Source organism: Pipra filicauda, unplaced genomic scaffold (assembly GCF_003945595.2).
Source record: "Pipra filicauda isolate LSUMZ 115617 unplaced genomic scaffold, ASM394559v2 scaffold187_size1440530_pilon, whole genome shotgun sequence".
NCBI lineage: Eukaryota > Metazoa > Chordata > Aves > Passeriformes > Pipridae > Pipra > Pipra filicauda.
The window spans coordinates 1339883-1359106 of record NW_024104295.1 but is presented as its reverse complement, the minus strand read 5'-3'; the positions used below and the strand labels follow the sequence as shown (position 1 = coordinate 1359106).

Genomic DNA, 19224 nt, shown 5'->3' with positions numbered 1-19224 from the left:
CTTCACTGTTTGACTTCTCACGGTGAAAAACTTTTCTGAATATTCATTCTGAGCCTCTTGTTTGCATTTATGCCTGTATTTCTCTTCTTCCCACCATGTACTGCTGTGTAGAGCCCATCTGCCTTCTCTATCCCCTCCCCATGGGTGCCAGCAGGCTGATGGTGGGACAACCCCCCGCCCCAGCTTCTCATGGCTGGGCAGGCACAGTCATGGTTTCCTCTCATGGAATATAATGGGAGAAGCAAGATGGTATTTGAAAATACAGCAGTGGATGATTTCCAAAGCCATAAAACTTTGGAAATCATTCCCTTACTTCTTAAAAACTGTGAAAATGTCAGAAGTGGGGCTCAAAAGGCCACTATTAATTTTGACACCCTGCACCTGAGAGGGCAAAGCTGCTCTCAATTTGAGCTGAGCCCCATGGAGTGGTTAAAAGAAAAATCTCCAGGTCTTATTTTTCTGGACTTCTTGCTTGCAAAGGACTTGTATACAGTTCATTTATGGAACATAAGTAATTCCCTTTCCCTTCTTTCCCTGTCACGTCTCCTGAGATTCACAGCAATCTGTGAAAATGAGCTTCACAATTTATTTATGCCATATACAGAAGAAAACTTCATTTGTTTTAAGCTGCTGTATGATGGTCACCCTGGGTGTTCTGTAGTTTCCGCATGAGAAAATCCAGCAAATTCCAGTCTCCTAATTACCTTCAAATCCTTCATAATTTTATATAGATCTCATCCCCCTTTCTGAGTCACCTCTCTCCCAAGCTAAACAAGTTGCACTTACACAGCTGCCATTTTCTATCTCTTATCTTTTTTGTTACCATTCTTTAAATCTTTCCTATATCTGTTAGACACATATCTTAGATGAGGAATTCAGGTATACACACATACCGTACAGATGAGCTGTAGGATTTTACAGTGACATGATAAAATGCCATCCAGTTACTTCCTGTTATTTTTAATATTGTAGTTGCCATTAAATTTAAAAAATAGAACAGCCTCTACAGTTTTCACCTCAAAATTGCAACCACTGAGAAAACAGAGCTATTTCCTTAACCAGAAATCCTGAACACAGTACAAATCTACTCTAAAGGCTGATGTTAAGAAAATATGAGGAAAATCCAGAAAATGCTACTGACATGATCAGATCATATAAGCTGTAAAAATTAGCTACTTTAGAAGTTTGATGGGAAACCTGTTTAGCTTGGATCAGTAATGACTTCAGAAGACCACAACACAAAAGCCTGCAGACAGATTTCATATAAATGTGCTTTATTGCAGAGAAGTTACATTATTTACATGCTGCAACACATTACAACATAAATCTATTAAGTATTTCATGGTGGATGCTGTTGGTTGCCAGATAACATTGTCATAAGAACCACATTATAAAGTGAAGAGACTTACAGCTTTATATACTCTACAACTTGGAGTAGCTAAAATGTTAAAAGTCAAAGGCAGTGTTTGCTCAGGCCTGCCTGTTGTCATATGCATGCAAAAGCCTAAGGAGAGCAAATATAAAAGTATTGTCCGGTTTCAAGTCTATGATGCCACCAAAGCTGACGATAGGTGTGTACTGATTTATATTTAAAAGCGCATAATCTTGCATAAATTATACAAGTCTAATAAGATTGGTATAAATCTAATTCTTTATAAACCATGTCTTAGAAATAAAGGAGAAATGCAGCTTGCACATGCATTTAAAAGGACAACCTAGCAAATGTTTGTGACCTTCATGTTTATTGTCTTTTCTCTGAACAGATATGCTAGAAAACATCTTTATAACATTTTTATTCTAGAGTTGCACTTCTCTTGGCTGAACAATGATAATGAAACTCCAGAAAAAGACAACTAAGCAATCTAGCCCATATTTGCTGGTGGAGAAAAATCTATGAAATACAGAACATTATTTATGTCTAACTTAGTATGTCTTCATTAAGCAATGTTTCTAGTAGCATCATAGTGAAATAGAATAGTTGTGTGAAGTTTGGCCCCTCATTTTCTTAAATGTGAAATAATTTTAAGTCCCAATTGAATCTGTAGTCCAAAGATCAGTTTCTTAAAAGACTGGGGAAAGCTTTGTTGTCTTCTAAAGGAAAGTTACCCAGTTGTGTCAGTCTTAGGGGATGTGACTACAATGAGCCTAAAGAACCATAACAGACACTTTTTAAGAAGTGAAGGAAACAGTCAGGATGAAAAAAATCAAACCCAAATGAGAATATACAAACCAGTGCCTTCCCCGGTAAACCAGCTTTTTGCTTGCTGTGCAACTGGGCTGTTGTACACCAGCCAAGGACTGGGCTTTGTTTCTGTGTTTCTAATGAAGTCATCTTTTAAAAAGAGAAAGAAAGGGAAAAGAAACCAAGCAAGGAATTATAGATACATAGCGGTGGCACAGACACAGTCATGCATGAAGGGCTTGATCCTGCCAGGAATGCAAGGGGCAGTGGTACTGTGCGGACACTTTGCCAGTGTGGATCCCCTCATCCTTGGTGTGTGCTGCACCCCAACACGGCTCCCACAGAGCAGGGCATGGGCAGTGTGTCCTTGCTCAGCTCTGAGGTTGAGGATGGAGGGCCAGACGAGCAAGGGCAAGAGGGTTGGTGCCTGCTCCTTGTGACCATCTGTCTCCAAGAGGCAGTGAGAACACACAAATATCTAGTTTCATGATTCCTCCATGGATTCCCACTTCTAACGTCACTGCCTGGGTCTGACAAAGTACTAGTTTTGTGAGTCAGGGCAGCCTGCAATAAGCTGTCCCCCCATCCCGTTCCCACAAACCACTGCTAAGATGGGCTGCAGAACCTCCCTTTGAGGGTAGGGGAGGTGTGAGGTGGTAAGCATTTCATCAGGTTTAAAACTGTGTATTTCTCTGCATACAGGGTCAGTGTGCTCCTGGAGGACTCCCAGGAAGCTATGTTCCCATGATGGACTTCTTCCCATAGAAATATAGGGTTACTTTCTCTGTGAAGAGCTGATCAAGTCCCACTGAAGTTGACAGAAAATTTACAGACAAATTCCACTAGTGTCTGGGACCGGGAAGGGAGAAGCTGAGCACACCAAGTCTAACCTCAGCTCTTTTCCACACTAAGGACAGAGCTGGATTTGGGCTGCACATAGGATGCCACTGGCACTGTGTGTACAAAGTGGGTGCACTGATGTCCAAAGCACTCAGGCTCATATGTCTGACTCTCTTTCATGGGGGAAACGGGGATTTTGGGTTGCAAGGGTGCCAGTCAGATCTCCTAGGCCATAATTACACCCTACAAAAGAGGGGTGGGAGAGTCGGACAAGCCCAGGGTAGTAAAGACCTGAGGCAGCATGTCCTTGTGGTGTAACTGAGCATCATTCTGGCTAACCAGGTTGGCTGGGGCAGCTCAGCCACTTAATCTGGAGCTATGAGGAGACTTTATAAGTGAGGTCAATGTGTTTAGACAGCACCAAGACCTGAGCCAACTTGTCCCTAGCTGGCTTAAGTGTTGGCATATTCCAGATTAGGGCTTAGCAGAGGCAGTAGGAAGATCAGATATATCTTGATCTGTCAGTCTAGACATGCCCATAGACTCCTCTCCCTTCTAAAGGACAGAAAAAGTCCTCCTCATGCCCAGGTTGTCTATGCCCCTCTGCTCATTGCATTTTATCTTAAGCCACTTTTCTATGATGCCACAAAAATCAGTTTATACTACATACGTGTATGTGCATGTGTGTATTAGATATGACATTTATATATATATATTAAACATATATAAATATCTATTTTTATATATATTATATATATATTAAACAACACATTCTATTCAATCATCCTCATTTCACGTTCTTCCACTGAATCCCATCACTTCTCTCAAATTGCACAAGTTCTTTAGGACTGAGCTGTCTTTGTTTTGGAGTACACTACGTAGAGCCAGTTTCAGTGAACAGCACTTTACTGGTACCGCATTTAGATGGCTGGGGTTTTTCATAATTACTGATACTCCTTGGAATCTTTACAATATGTCCTCAGACCCTGATGGTGAACCATCACTAAGACTCATAGTTGTGGATGGGCCATTTATGAATTAAGCTCATATGCATGATGAGGACTGTAGCTATTGCTGAAAAGTAGCACTGTATTAAACACTAACTTTTACTGTAAATGTACATATAAATTTTAAAAAATCAAAGCATTTTGGAGAGTGGGAGAGAAGTGCCATCATTTCCATTCCCATTACCTCTTACAATTGCATGTATGGGGAAGAGTAATATTTTGGACTTCTCACTCAAGGGCGAAGTTTTTGAGGTTTGCCATCAGGGGTAAACAGTACAGTGTTGTTCTATATAGGCTAGCTAATATACTTCCCAGAGCTGTCTGGTTTTAGTAAAACAGGTGATCATTTCTGGGGTATATTCATTGTCATTCTTTCTTACCTTATTTAGCAGGATATGCTCAGTAGGGAATACTGAACAAGATCATCACAATCAATGTTTAAAGTAAGAGTTCTGTTTTGTTAGATGATATTTTCCAATTAGTAACAAAAAAACAGATAAGTTGTCCTAATATGTAGCTAAGACGACTGAATTTCCACTACTAACAAAGAACATTAACAGGGAAGTGCATAACTTACTGAATATAAAACTCCTGAATAATACAGTATCAAACTATAAATTTAAATAACAGAGAGTAAACAAAAAAATTCACTATATAAATCACAGGAAAGGAAAAAAAAATAATCTCCAAAGACCAAAAGAATTTCCTGATAAGAATTACGGCTTCCATAGCCAGTGAAAGATTACTGCAATTCTATATATAAACAAAATGATATTTTAACTTGCAATTAAAAGAAAGTATCTGCAGATTGCATAAATATGTTGTTGTGTCACATAATATCAAAGTTATTTGCAAAAATTATACAATCTGGAATGCTTTAATATGAGACACAACGGTGTACTTAAACATACAGTAATAAGAAAATGAGAGCAACCATTATAGAAAATATTTTTGGGATGCATTGAGTTAGCAGTGCTATTTAGATTAAATATATAAAGTGAAAAGTCGTCATTTTAATAAGCTGCTCATTGATACCCCTTTCTGCCATCAGAACATTTTCTGTGCCCTACTTCTGCCAGATCTTTAAAGTCCCAAGGGCAAGTTAAAGCAAGTTACGGCATCCAGAAATAATTCGGTTAAGATCTACACTGTGCGTTTGTTACCATCATGTTATTTTTCTTTTAAATGAGAAGTGATTTCACAAAGGCAGATTTCTTTCACTGACACAGTAAAATCCTTGGAGCAGGGACCATATTCCGGGCATTGCTAATCACATTGTTGGCACGCAACAAATAAATAATAACAACATCAATGATAATTTACTTCACTTCTACTTATTTGTAGTGCTGATTCCCTTGATTTAAGTGATGCTCCTTAGGAATTTTCAGATCCTTTTGGCCTAAGTCCCCTCTGTCTTTCCTGTTGTCTTTCTTCTCAATGTTGCTACTCTCCTCAGTCCAAAAGCCTCTTATTTTCGAGGTGCTGCTGTTTTATTTGCACTTATAGCAGAGGTGTTCAATAAAGCTACACTTCTTTCTGCATTTGGTAAATCTGGTGTATCATACTCCCAAGGGCAGACTTCAGCTCGAGATGCTAAAGGTTGCTGTAAGTAACTACTTGGCTTATGGGAGTTAGATGAAAGCACATTTCCCTCGGAAGAGGCATTTTTTTTCTGTTCTGCCAATTTATTGAGGTTTTCCTTTTCTGCTGCTTTCTGGGGCAGCTCCTCCCGCTCCCCAGCACAGGTATTAGGTGTATATTTATTAACATTCTCACACTTCAGCCCAGGAGCGACCTGAGACTTGGAATTTGACTGGTTTTTCTCATTTTCAAAGACCTGCTGCTCTTGTGTCTCCCGAGTGGCTGCCTCCACCTTCTCTGAGCTCTTTTGATTTGACTGTTGGTACCCCTCAGGTGTCTTCAGCTTGTGATGAGTCTTCCCCTTTGGCTGGGAAGGGTGGTTTTTCTCTGCCTCTGAGGAAGCAATAGATACATGTTTTTGAGCTTTAGAGTCAAAAGGCACAGGACCAGGAATTTGGTCATATATCTCCCAAGGACAAACTTCTCCTCTGTCGAAATTGTCCTTGTGCAAAGACTTACCTGGGCCTGTGTCTGGATTTGCAGGTGTTTGACTAACCCTTTGCTGTTTAATAATTCCAGATTTATGGGCTTTCTTTGTTTCCTCAGAGTGGGTAGAGTTTTTCCTGTGGGAATCCTTATGTTCCCCCTTATCAGAGGCTGAGTGCTTTTTGCTGGCCTCCTTACCCTTCTGCTGAGGTTTATGAGATTTAGTGCTTTCTTCTAGACTTTGTGTTTTACCTGTTAGTCCCAGAGTCTTTTCCTTGGCACTAGCAATAACACTGAGGGATTTTTGTAACACAGACGTTCTTGGATGCAGAGGTTTCTTATCAGCACTTAAATTATGTGCACTTACTGATTTGCACACCAAAGGGACCGATTCAGTGGAGACAGCTTCAACTTTTTCAGGAGCATTTTTGGTTAATTTGTTACCATTCAAGGAGTCCAGGAGTGTTTTCTCAGCAGGTATAACTTCTGCACTTTCTGTAGTTAAGCCATTTGGTTCTTCTGTTTGATCCCTAACATGATCGTAAGTGCTGTGGGACTTTTTTAAGGAAAAGACCCTGTTTTTCAAAGTCTCTTCCTTTGGCTTTGCAGAGCTTGTGGAATCCTGTGCATTTTTCTTCAGTGTGGCCAAGCTCTTCACAGCACTGTGCTCCATCAAGTCCTTCTCATCCCTGGAGCACTGCCGGGTGACTGTCTCAGGGATTTCTGTAATACGTCGCATTATCGAGCGCCCCAAGCCCTTTTTAGAGCACCTTTTTTTCTGGAGATGTGGATTATTAGCAATCATCTTTTTCCTTTTATAGATTTCAAGCTGGGCATATAGTTTCTTCAACTCATCCTGCAAAGCAAAGTGAATGGCAAAACTAGTATGTACAGAGCGAGTACAGTCAAACAAGCAGCCTGATGAGTGCAAGATCTATTGCTCTAACAACGGCATTAAACTTACTTCACTGTCTTTTCTAATTCTTGAATTTGCTATTTCTGCACCAAATTGAATCCAATTTTTTTTCCACTTTAAAAATAAGTTCAACCCTCATGCACAAACATGTTACTTTCCACAGCACACATAATTCATATGCATTTATGCTGTATGTTTCACATTTCACAATGCTGTGGTGTATGCTTTCCTGCTGATCTCTATAGCTATTCTTTATTCTCAGAATATAACCCCTTTTATCATGTAAAATAGGAATCATTTTTTTCTTTTAATCACGTTTTTAAAATTTTATCTATGCAGTTATATATGCTTATTTATATGTTACATACCAATGGCTAATCACACTGAAACCAAATGTTGTTAGCACTTCAAGATAATTCAAAGAGCCTATGTAAACTGACAAACAGCTCTTGCTGTGGATGATTCCTCCTCCTTAACTGCCAGTATGACTTTTACTGCAACTAATAATTCAGCATCTCTTCACACTAGTGAATACTTTCCATGAGATTTTACATGACCTGATACCACAATCGTAAGAGACCTAAGCTAGCCTTTTTCAGCCGATATCTGCAAAGAAAGATAAATGCATGCAATTTGGAGTTTACTTGTAGGAAAAAGTGTTGTTCTTGAAAATGAATGCTATTCAAATCAGTTATATGTACCCGAATATCTTCAGGATCCAAACTATGTTCACTCCATGCTGAATTGATACTGCTGTTCAGATAGGATCCAGATCGACCCATATCAAGCTCATCTTCATAAGCTTCTGTAGCTATATCATCTCTTGGGTTATTGCTTGAATGTGAAAACTGCAACAAGTATTCATAAAAGAGAGGTTGCCATGAGTGCAAAAGTTTACTCCAACATCACTGTAAGAGCTTACAGCAGTTTTTATGGTACAATGATCCTTCTATAGATTTCATGTGATTCTCGAACACAAAACACTAGCTATAATCTTCACTGGCATAAGTAGTGTCCTATAGAATATCAGTATTGTGTGGAAGGAACTCTTATTAAGATGCCTTAACTTGATAAATCTTAGAGATTTACATAAGAAAAAATTCCTACTTGTTTTGATGCTTGTTTAAACCTCTTTAAATGGCATTTCAATTAAGCTAGGATAAAAATAGACTTTCAGACAGTATTTTCAATTAGGCAGCTAAAACCGTAAACCACTATTTTGTATTCCATACACCTTAATAATCCTGTGGAAAGCAATTTTTCCATTTTAGATCCTGACCCTGAAAAGGAAGACATGAGGTGGCCAAAAAAGGAAAAATAAAGGAAAAAAGATGGAAACTAATGAAAAAGGAGATATTTTTTCTCTTCTATGTTTTAGCAAATGCTTGAATCAAGAGTTGGAGAGTGTTTGTCATAATTTTTTTGTTCATATTGATTCACTCATCTGTAGTTACTATTGTTCACACAGTCATCTGTCTTCAGGAGTTTATGAATAGAACAGAACCTTGTGAATCTTAATTCCCTGAATTCTTTGGTATGTTGGAAGAAAAGCCTCCGCAGTGTTACACAGATAATAAGCTAAAAATTAAAATGTTGATCAGTAGTTATGAATCAGCTTCAGAAAGCTCAACAAATTTTCTAGACTAGTTTAGAAAGACACCTCTGAAGATACCTTATAAAGTATATGAATATAAAGTAGAATATATGACTATTGCTAAAGACCAGAAAAGTAATTTAAAATAAAACAAGATTATGCAGTATTAAGGCTGCATCCATGTGTCCCCTCGTTGTGACTGTTCGATGTATGTATATTTGACAATTATCAGCATACCCTGTTCTGACACACAGGCAAAAGATGGGAATAGCAGCTTCATTAACCTGAACATTCTATCAACTCAAACTGCTTAATGCTTTTCCTTCATATGTAGCTTTCACCTCTACTCCTGACCTTTAGATTAATATGATTGGTCATTTCAAAAGCCATTATAAAATCATTCCCTTTGCTGGGGTACTGTCTTAAGAAGGATGCTCCATTCAAATCCTGGGGATCAGTGCTAGAGACAGGTGGAGCTTCCTGCAGTTCTCCTGTCCCTGGTGACACTGACATATTGCCACTTCAGCCTCAGTGCCCGATGGGAGGTGACTGCAGCGCTCGGAGCATTTTCTCTTCTCTTCCCCGACTCCTGTCATCCCCCTCGTACTTGTGCCCCTACAGTGTTGGCACCCAACACTGCTCCTGGCTCCATGTCATGGGCCATGTCTCCTCCCAGTATGCAGCATATGTCCATCCCAGGCTCTGATTTGCAAAGGGCTCTACTTTTTCAGCCTATAACTGCCTGGTTTAAATCCCAACCTCCCTGACTCATGGCTAGTCCAGTCTCCTGATTCTAGTTTTTCTATCCCCTTGCCTAAACTCTTTTTCTGTTCCCTGCTAACTCTGGCAGCAGCACAGTCACCCAAACACCTGAAAAAAGTATAGCTGGGCAGGATTCTTTCCTTCTTATATTAATCATATCAAAATTTTAAGTACTTTAAACTCCTGGAATTTTGAGAGCTGAAAGAAAGAATCTTTGAAAATGTGTAAGTTTTTTTAAAAAAAAACAAACCAAACCAGCTTTTTAGGTAGCCAAATAGCCAAATTTTACATCTTCCTTTTTTATCAGTTGCTTGCTAGATTTATACAGAATTGCTTCTGCATGACAACTTTTATCTGCCTTAGTCTTGGCAAAAGAAAAGAGACAGAAGACTCAAATACCTTAGGAATCAGAAGTAGCCCAACAGTGACTGTCACAGTCAAATGTGTGTGTGCAAAGAACAGCATCAGCATCCAGTCAGACTGAAGTCTTGAAACAAGAATGAATCTGAAAATAGAATTCAGGTTTGCAATTCACTGCGTTTTCTCCAGTGCATTAGATTTAATATCTTTAATGTTCCTTAGGTTTCTTTTCATTGAATGGCCAAACACAACTGGTTTTGTTCTGTACTGCTTTCATAAAGACTAAAAATTACATCCACATGCTTTTTCTATATATCACATTTCAAAACAACTCAGAAAAAACCCAATCAACAAATCAAAATATAAAAAGAAATAACAGACCTTAAATGATACTGCTTATTCCATCTTTCTCACTGTATTGAGCTGTCTTTTTGTTTGGTTTATATTGTCACAGTTTCTCTAGCCTGAGCTGAGTTATGGCAACTTACATACATTAAGGATGTGAAGGGATGATTTTAGGTTAAGTAAGCACACGTACTATGATAAATTGCAGTGCACTTCATAAACACAGGATGTCCACAGATCGCAGCTACCAAGTACAGCTGATAAGCCATCAAAGAGAGAACTGAACTGAAATGCATTTTAGTGGGGAGCAGAGAAATGATCTTGACTGCAGGACCGCCCAGCTCACTGCTGCGGGGCCCAAGAGCCTTGTGAATGCTTAGAAATGAGTGGCTGAACCTCCCAAACAAAACAGTTCCTTGCTGAGCTTTCTATAAGGGTGGTAGAACAAGCAGTGCAGGTAAAGCTAGCTGGAGCATGCTTGGCTTGTCTGCTTTAGTGAGCTCCCAAAGATAGAAAGAGTAAGCAATGCAATGGATGAATGGATGTACCGCTGGCTTGCAATTTGCAGGTTTACAAAAATCATTCAGACAGAAATGACATTTGCAACTTATCCAAGTTCACAGATGCACATTTTGCAGAAGCTTTTGTTAACAGAAATAGTCTGGCATGAAACACTGGTTTATATGCTGCAATAATACAGTCATAATTACTTGTTTAATACTTTGTAAATGAAATGTTTCATGAACACAATAAAATATTATCATTAATTATTTCTTACAGAGATGTTGCTGTTGGGATGTGCAGGGATATGAGGAGGCTCAGGCCTGAGGTTTAGCTAACTGAACACGAGAACTGATGAAGATGACATGAACTGCTGGATGTAACAGTGAACAAAAGTTAGAGGGATGGCAAGATTTCACAGGTGGTTAACAGGGAGTCATTTGAAAGATGGCCAAACTTCACAGGTAACTGAAGGATCTTTGAGGGAGTAGAACTTGCAAGGTCAGTGGTGCCAATGTAACCTATCAGTAACAGCATATATGACTGCATATGATTACCCTGCTAATGGCATCACAAATACCAAATTTGAGTACAGATGTAGCAAAACTTGGACCAATCAGAAAAAAATAATGAGGGGTGGGTTGTTTATTTGGGAGAAGACAAGAATTGGGACAGATAGGTGATAAGGTAGGTGAGGGAAGAACACCGGAGACCTGCACCTGGAAGACCCAAGGTCTCAGCCCGTGCCCAGCTGCAGAGGAGGAACAGGACCAGGCTGTCTGTGTTGGGCCTGTGCTGGTCCATGTGGGCAGCCACGTGCTGTGTGTGACTGCACTGCAGTTGATGTGCTCAATCTGCAAATGGAAACAGTGGCAGCCAGATCCATCAGACAGCCAGGAAAAAGTACCCGCATCCTGATGCCCACTGGATTTGTTTAACCCTGAACAGATCCAACCCTCAAATTCTGTGAAGGTTTTTTGCTTGTTTTATGTATGAGATCTTGACGGATTAAGGTATATGTGCCATACAATACCTCTGAAAGCAAAATAGCACTTGTGGTATCCATTCAGTCCTACAGAGATGGGGTTTCTATTTGAATGAGATTTTTTCCATATAAATTTTGGGTTTCTCTGTAATATAAGAGAAAGAGTAACACAGGAGTTTAATACTGTGCTGATCTGAAGATAATCCAGAATCCTCTTTTTCTGAAATGGGAATATTTTAAAAGGAAAACAAAATGCAAACAGTTCAAGGTTTTATTTAGTGCTCACATCAATCTTCTATGAGCTTCAGGAGTTTTTAAACTGGATGGTTGCCTTGTAGGTGTCCTTCAAGGCTCCAGTGCTTTCAACTTCATGACAACTCAGATATGTCATATAAATCTGAGTCCTACATATCCACCCTTTTAATTGCATCCAGAACTTGGCAGGGAAGATGAAAGCAAAAAAAAAAAAAAAAAAAAAAAAAGTAAGGAAACAGACTAAAACTTGTATGCAGAAATGGACATAATCTCAGGAGGGATCGTGTGCATTTTATTCATTCCTATCCATAAACACTACATGATTCTTCTTCAACAAATCAGCATGTATCAGACAGATGGCAAAGAATCAATACAAAATGTACATAAAAAAAAAAAAGGAAGAACAAGATCAGCAGACCTTAGGCTGGAGGCACAGGACTGTCAATAAGATAAACTGAAAGACAATCCTTTTCTGTCTCCTTCATAAAGCATGTATTAAAATGCCATATTTTCCTATTTTTCCCTTTTCCCCTCTCTTTAATCCAAGATTACTTTCATCCTGCTCTATTGTTAAAAGAAACTTGCAGCCCACATAATAGGTCTCCTAGTGCACTGAACTGTATCTTCTAACATGGCCCAAAATACAGTTTAGGAATATTAATTAAGGGGGGGGGGAAATTGACTGAGAAGCTGTCATATTGGTTATAATAAATTCAAAAGCATTTTAACTGAATTTTACATCCACTAGGAATTAAAAAAAATGCTTCCATCAAATATAGATTTTAAACAATAGCTTTGCAGATGTTTGTGATAGGGAGTAAAGATTTTGAGAGTATGTGGATGTTGAGACACGGGGTTAAAAGAAGGGGAAGGAAAAAAAAAAGTTGCAAGTCTGAAAAATGCAGTGAACTGTATGACAACGATAAGGGAAAAGAGTACCAGGAAAGAACTGAGATGAAGGATTTGCTTTGCTGATGTTTACTCAGAAGAAAACATGAAAGCAAACAGCAAGAAGACAGAGAGAAATGTGAATACCAAGACAGACCAAGGAACTGGTCTGTCAATTTGAAGACTGTCAATTAAGCAATGCAAAAAAAATAATCTTAGTAGATAAGATCTGTCAGGAGGCAAAGGAAGGTGTGAGAACATCATAAGAAAGTCTTAAGAGTTTTTACAGGATGAGATGAAACTCATGTTATCTTGCTATTTTGCATTTTCTAGGACCAATTCATTTGTACAGGGTACTCTGTAGGAAAGGAATATATAGCAATTTTCATGTAGCTCTAGCAAAGATCCTTATTACCCAAATACTACCCAAATAGTTTAGAAGTATGAAATGTAGAGCTCATTACAGACTTTAGAAGAAACATGGGCTTTATATTACTAATATACCATCATACGCATAACAATACTTTTATGTCAGCATATAAAACACTATGCTTCATGCCCAAACCAGTACAGTTATCTTAATATATAGCTGCAGCTCACCAATCTGTTATACACCAGGAAAAGTTCATATAAACCAACATTCTTACCTGCTGTTTTTCTAGGGGTACAAAACAGTGAGCAGTATGTAGACGACTGAAGACAGATAGCAGTTTTGCTATACCTAATTTATCATATATCTAATTTATCAGCTATATTGAAAAAAACCCTAATTATATAATTTCATACTCTTGAATCCCATGGGAACATTTTTAAGTTTAGTAATCTCTTAATTAGCAGAAACATATTTATAAGACCTTCCATTATGCATCCTATCCCATTCACCCATTTTAAGTTGTACCATATGAAACGTGAAAGATAAATAGTTAATTACTAGATCTACAGATCACTTGCCTAATTGTATGGAATATAGCAGAGATAATGAGCTCATTGTGAACTGCAACAGCCATATAACGTGGCTCATGAAATGCTGATGGGACTGTCCGCACTGCATAGCAGAGATAAACACCCCACAAGAGGAATAAAAATTCAGCTGTGAGAAGAACAAAAAGAAATAATTTGCAATTAGTTTTATAGATGGAAGGAAATGTGAAGTACTACAGCATCTTCTGTATGTGTGAGTATCTATGCAAAGACAATACACATGTACATAGGCACACACATAGGCATTTAAACTCTTTCAGGTACTGTTACTGTACATCATACATTTGGTTTTAATTTTACACACTTTTTTCCAGATCAGGAACCTTTACATTTATGGTGTTTCAGTTTTTCAATTGACAAACTTTAAGACAATGTCTAATAATGTCTTGCTTGCTTTTATATTTGGTACTACAGAAGTCTGACATCATTTCAAATAGCAAGTATTTTTAATTGCAGGTCTGGTTCTTGTTATAGAGGCAGATACTGGTGCTATTACTAGACTGTGCTTTTTAAGACAACACTTTCATTTCAAAGGTTTATAACTCAGATATAACAATATATTTGGGTTTAAAAAATTCCTTTGTTCATGGTAATTAATTCTGCTGGTACCCATTATATGATGAGTCACTTCTGAGGGTCTAATGCAATTATAACAAATGATGTGTTTCTGTTAGGAGAAAAATGAGTAAGGGAAGAAAGAAGAAGGAGTAAAGGGTCAAGATCATCTTAAATTATCTGGTTAGAGCTAACTCATCTGCACCCAGCAGTATGCTGACTTCAGTTTCCACTGGACAGTCTGATGTGACATCATTTTGATTTTGATACAAATGAGGTGATTTCCTACCCATCTTGAAAAAACTCTCAGAAAAAAAAAAAAAACCACAGCTCTGCCATGTGATTATGAATAGAGCTGGTGCCTGTCCCTCTTGCCTTCCAGCCTGGGTGACAAAGGCTGAAAGTGTTTGAGTGTCATCCAGCAACGTGCCGTTCCATGTTAGGCCAGCATTACTCCAGGCCAGCTTCAGAAACTGAGTGTGATCCTGTTGTTACTCAGACACTGCTTTTGCCTTGTTGAATTTTAGCAGTAAAAGCTACAATCAAATGTAGTATAATAGAAAATTATTTCTTTTTCATACTTACTTTTGCCAAAAAATGTTATTATACTGTAACTAAAACCAGTGATCAGTGACATCACTCTATGGTAGTGGTCAGCAAATAATTACTGGTCTGATTTAGATAAGCACACAAAAGCTTGTGAACCCCACCATTATCAACAAACTGAAATAAAACATCAGTACTGGATATCTCATGAGAAAACGTCCTCTGGTTTTTCCACTTTTAGTAGTACACAGCTGCTGTAAATTACCTATATTATATTGTTATATAATTTTGAAATTTCTAATTTTGCTATTAATTTCATGTAAAATCAGTAAGAGACAAGTCTGGATAAAATGAATTCAGTTACATAGATCTCACTGTCCTGTGATAAGAGTTCAGTTTGAACTCTGAACAACACTTTGCATGTTTCTTAATGAAAAATAGATGGCCTTGCTCCGAGATCATTGCTTTTACTAGATCATATCCTTCAGACACTCGGCAGCCCTACCAGTTACATAAACCCAAACATGTGAAGAGGCACAATCCATGCATATTGATGTTTTTATGTTCTTCCTCACCAAAATCCCAACAATAATAAACCTTTTTATCTTTTGACTAAGTAATAGTTTGAGTATGTGTCCTAGCCTGGTTTTGAGCTCAACAAAAGTATATACGCAGGTATGTTTTTCCCACATCCCCCATACACTCACTGCCTGGGCAAACTGGCTGCTACTTCCATTTCATTCCTAAAAAATTAGCTATGCTACCAAAGAAGTCTGTTACTCTGGTTTCCTAAAACCTTCTACGCAGAATGATCTATCAAGAGATCTTGTTCCTAAAGTCTTTCCTGGCCAAGTGGAATACAAATTTTGCTTCAATGAAATAATACTAGAGGCTCTTTTACAAATGTTAGCAGTTTGGTGTTTTTTTTTCCTTTAAGTACTTGCCTTGCATATGCAGAGTCATGGCACTGAAATGTACTGCTCTTCAAAGCACTGTAATTTATTGTTTTAATTGCTCTGTAATAATTTAGAAGAAATTGAAAAGCAGAAAATGGTTAGAATTAGGCTGCTAAAGCCAAATCACTCTATCTTACTGTCCTATCGTCTATGAAAACCCTTAATAATACGGCTCGACAGGAACCCCCTGAACATGCCAGAAAAACTATTTCTTAACATTTTGCCTTTCATCCAAACTCCCCCTGCTCCCCAAAATGAGCAGCAGAACTGAACAGACAAGCTAATTACGAAATAACAGGCATACTCCGCAAAACTACCCGTGGTCCATTCTTCTTTCTCAGCTGAAGTGAGAAGAGCTCAAGTCTCTTACTGAAAAGTTCAGTTACAAGTGCTAACAGAGGCTGAGAGCTTGAAAAGGTTTGGCTTTTAAAGGTATAAAAATTCCCATATAAACCTTCATGTGCTGAAGGTATTCTTACTTAATTAAAGAGTGTGGGCTGAATCTTGCTTATTTTTACAAGAAAAAACCCTACTCTAAGTTGGAAGATTTACAAGAATTATCTTTTTTGTATACAGAGCAAATGAAAATGAAAAAGCCACACTTCCATTGAAAAAACCACACACAACCCAAACATTTCATTTAGCTGGGCTGAGTAGGAAGGCAGGTAGCATTTGATCTCCAGATCTGATTAATTCTGAAAATTTCACAGTTTTCAGTTTCACAATCATAGTTACAAGGAGTTCCTAAGAAAACAAGGGGCAATTTCAAAGCATTAACATACTGAAGCATAACAGTAGCTTGCACCATTCAGTGCATAATGCTTTTAGAAAAGCTTTACATATAGAGCAGAGATGGCACTCTTGTCTGCAGATAATAATTAGTGTGACATCTGGTATGCAACACAAATAGGGAATAGCTCTTAAAACACAAGGTAAAATAACAGAGTTCCTTTACTTGCTAAGCCCAACATTACAATAATTTCATTAGCAATGACAAAACAAAACAGACTGATAGAAGACCAATTTATTATCTAAACCACTAATTAAACAGCTTAAATGTATAATGTAAAAGCTGTGCTTGAGGGGGGAAATCAAGTACCTATAATTAGCTACAGACTATTAGTGCAATTTGTAACAAAAATCTGAAGGACTATCTTAGCATACTGCATACCTGTCAAGACCAAACTCAAAGCTCAAAACACATGATCTCGTTCCTATAAGTAAGATTTATCACAAGGCTTATAAATTACCACATTTTACATATTAAGCACAAAAGCAAGAAAACCTTCTTTTCCCCTCCCGAAAAATTACGGAAATTCCTAGGAGAGAGTGTTGTCAACAGCTCTCTGGACAGAAAATGTGGAGTCAAAACAACAAAGCACAAAAGAGCTCTGAAAAAACCTGCAGTAGTTACTCTTTGACTGTCCAAACCAGGCATTCGGATGTCAGGAGAAAATCTCTGAGAGATAAGAGGTTAAGAAAAGGCGTAATTCCTTTAAAGGCATAAATGGATGTAGATGTGAATGGAAGGTAGGAGATGAAAATGTAAAGTGACCTCAATATGTCATGTGCATAAATGAATTAATCTTTAAATATCTCTCTTCCTAGTCACTACCTACTTCTTATCCACAGAACCTCTTATCTGGTCTTTGCATTATCTAATCAACCTGCTTAATATATTCTCTGGTGCTTATAAAGCAAAAGTCTTCCTTGTCTTTGTGATGCTGATCATGTTTTTAGAAAACGAAGCAATTTGGAATACTTAGCTTGATCATCCAAGATACTGGGCCAGATTCATGTCTGATGCCACTGGCCTGTTACAATGAAGAGTGTGCCATGTCTGCTCACTTGACATTTGTTTAGACCATTGCTCATATTCTGCATCTTCTGATACCGAAGGACAATTATATATGTTCACAGTTTGTGATACGTATCTGTTGTTAGAAAAGGACAGCTCCAGGGTTGTTATTATTGACTCAAACTTTCTCAGAAAATCTGGGTTAATATATTTACTAGGTTTTGCTAAACATGCAGTTGTCTGTATTGCAAATTATTCTTTCATATTTAAAACCAGTACAAGGTGAAGCTGTGTCCAGAGCCTGTGATATTTTCTTTCAGTGTCCATCAGCCATGCTGTGTCATGCCTTGCATGATACAGTGTGTGCAGCCTGACCTGTGCCCACCTCTCCAGCCCCCAGTAGAAGGAAATCCCCACGTTAAACCATAGCCACTTCCATTGCCTGCTCTGCAGATGTCTGTACTTCATCTGAGAGCACAGAACTACAGAGCAAGACAACTGACAACTTCGGTGATCGAAGTCACTGTCCTCTCTTTAAATATTGAAAAAGTCATTGAGATTCATATAAGGAAACATGAAAAACCAAGAAATGTGAAGATGGACCTTGGAACATGGCTTACACACCAGCTCTTCTCAGAGGCCTTAGCAAAGTACTTCATCCTTACTTCTACAGCTTTGCTGCCTAAGAACAGGACAGCACCAAATAAAAATACCACACATGCAGCCTTACGTTGCTCTCTTTTGCATATATAGTTTTCAGTTAACACTATCATTTCTTAAGAGACCAGACTTATTTAATGCATGTGACAGAGTATTTCCAGGGATAAATCAAGGTTGGCTAATGAAGAAATCTCTGTAATTTGTTGCAAATAACATCTAGATGTCTAGTGAATGAGAGGAAAGACTGCAGGGTGGGGAAAACCAGTCTAGTGCACATGCACAACTGAATTCTAACTTTGCCTGTGCCTCAAGCTTTTATGCATATGAAAAAAAAACCCACTCAAGGTCCCCATTGAATCCAAACTTTGCAGAGGTGATCACAGAGTGAATTTTTCTTGCTATCTGGGTGCCAAACAAGGCATTTTTGCTGCAATTTGCAGCAGAACTAAGCATGCAGGGCTGTATTTGTAGCCAGTGAGACCATACGTAAGGTTATATATAGATTTGACTAAGCTCTGTAACTGAGCCAAAGGCATTGCAAACTGGACACCCAGATTAAATGGACCATATAACCCTAATCTTACTGTGCCTCAGCTTTGCCTGTGTAAAATGGGGATAATGCCACTGTCATTGCAAGGTGACAGTGGAAATAAATTTATCCATATTTGTGAAAAGCTTAAATCCTAAACTGCGTGTTTTCTTCCTGCCATGGTCAGGAAAGCAAAGCAAGTTATTTCAGACTGTCCATCCTGGTTGCTTCTCAGTCCTCCTACCCTGGCAGAAATGCCCTTCTGTTGTGCTTCTTCATGCCAGCCTCTCAGTGGAGATGGCTGTGGGCTAGAGATCCTGAAAGGAGCTCCCCGGAGCCAGGACACCCATCCCCGTGCTCGTTTGCACTCTGCTATCCAAAAGACACTTGCAAAAAGAAGACACCCCTGGAGGATTAAAGCCTATTTTCATGACTCTGTATGAAGTTTTATGTGTGACCACACTTATTTGTTTAAAAAGCACCATCACAGGCTAAGA

At 38.4% G+C, this 19224-nt stretch overlaps 1 protein-coding gene across 2 annotated transcripts in view; it reads right to left on the bottom strand.

Moving 5' to 3' along the window:
* Window positions 1-1257: 1257 nt before the first annotated feature.
* The window catches only part of GPR158 (G protein-coupled receptor 158), a 183280-nt gene continuing 165313 nt past the window's right edge, over window positions 1258-19224 (bottom strand). Inside the window, exons 8-12 of one of the 2 annotated variants that reach the window (XM_027751749.2) lie at window positions 13654-13792; window positions 9768-9873; window positions 7714-7860; window positions 6130-6952; window positions 1258-6003 (exon numbers count right to left, since the gene is read on the bottom strand). In XM_027751749.2, the coding sequence (XP_027607550.2) occupies window positions 5498-6003; window positions 6130-6952; window positions 7714-7860; window positions 9768-9873; window positions 13654-13792 (1721 nt within the window). In that variant the 3' untranslated portion in view covers window positions 1258-5497. Of the gene's footprint in view, window positions 6953-7713; window positions 7861-9767; window positions 9874-13653; window positions 13793-19224 lie in introns of both variants that reach the window. The other variant, XM_027751748.2, reaches the window with a different exon arrangement.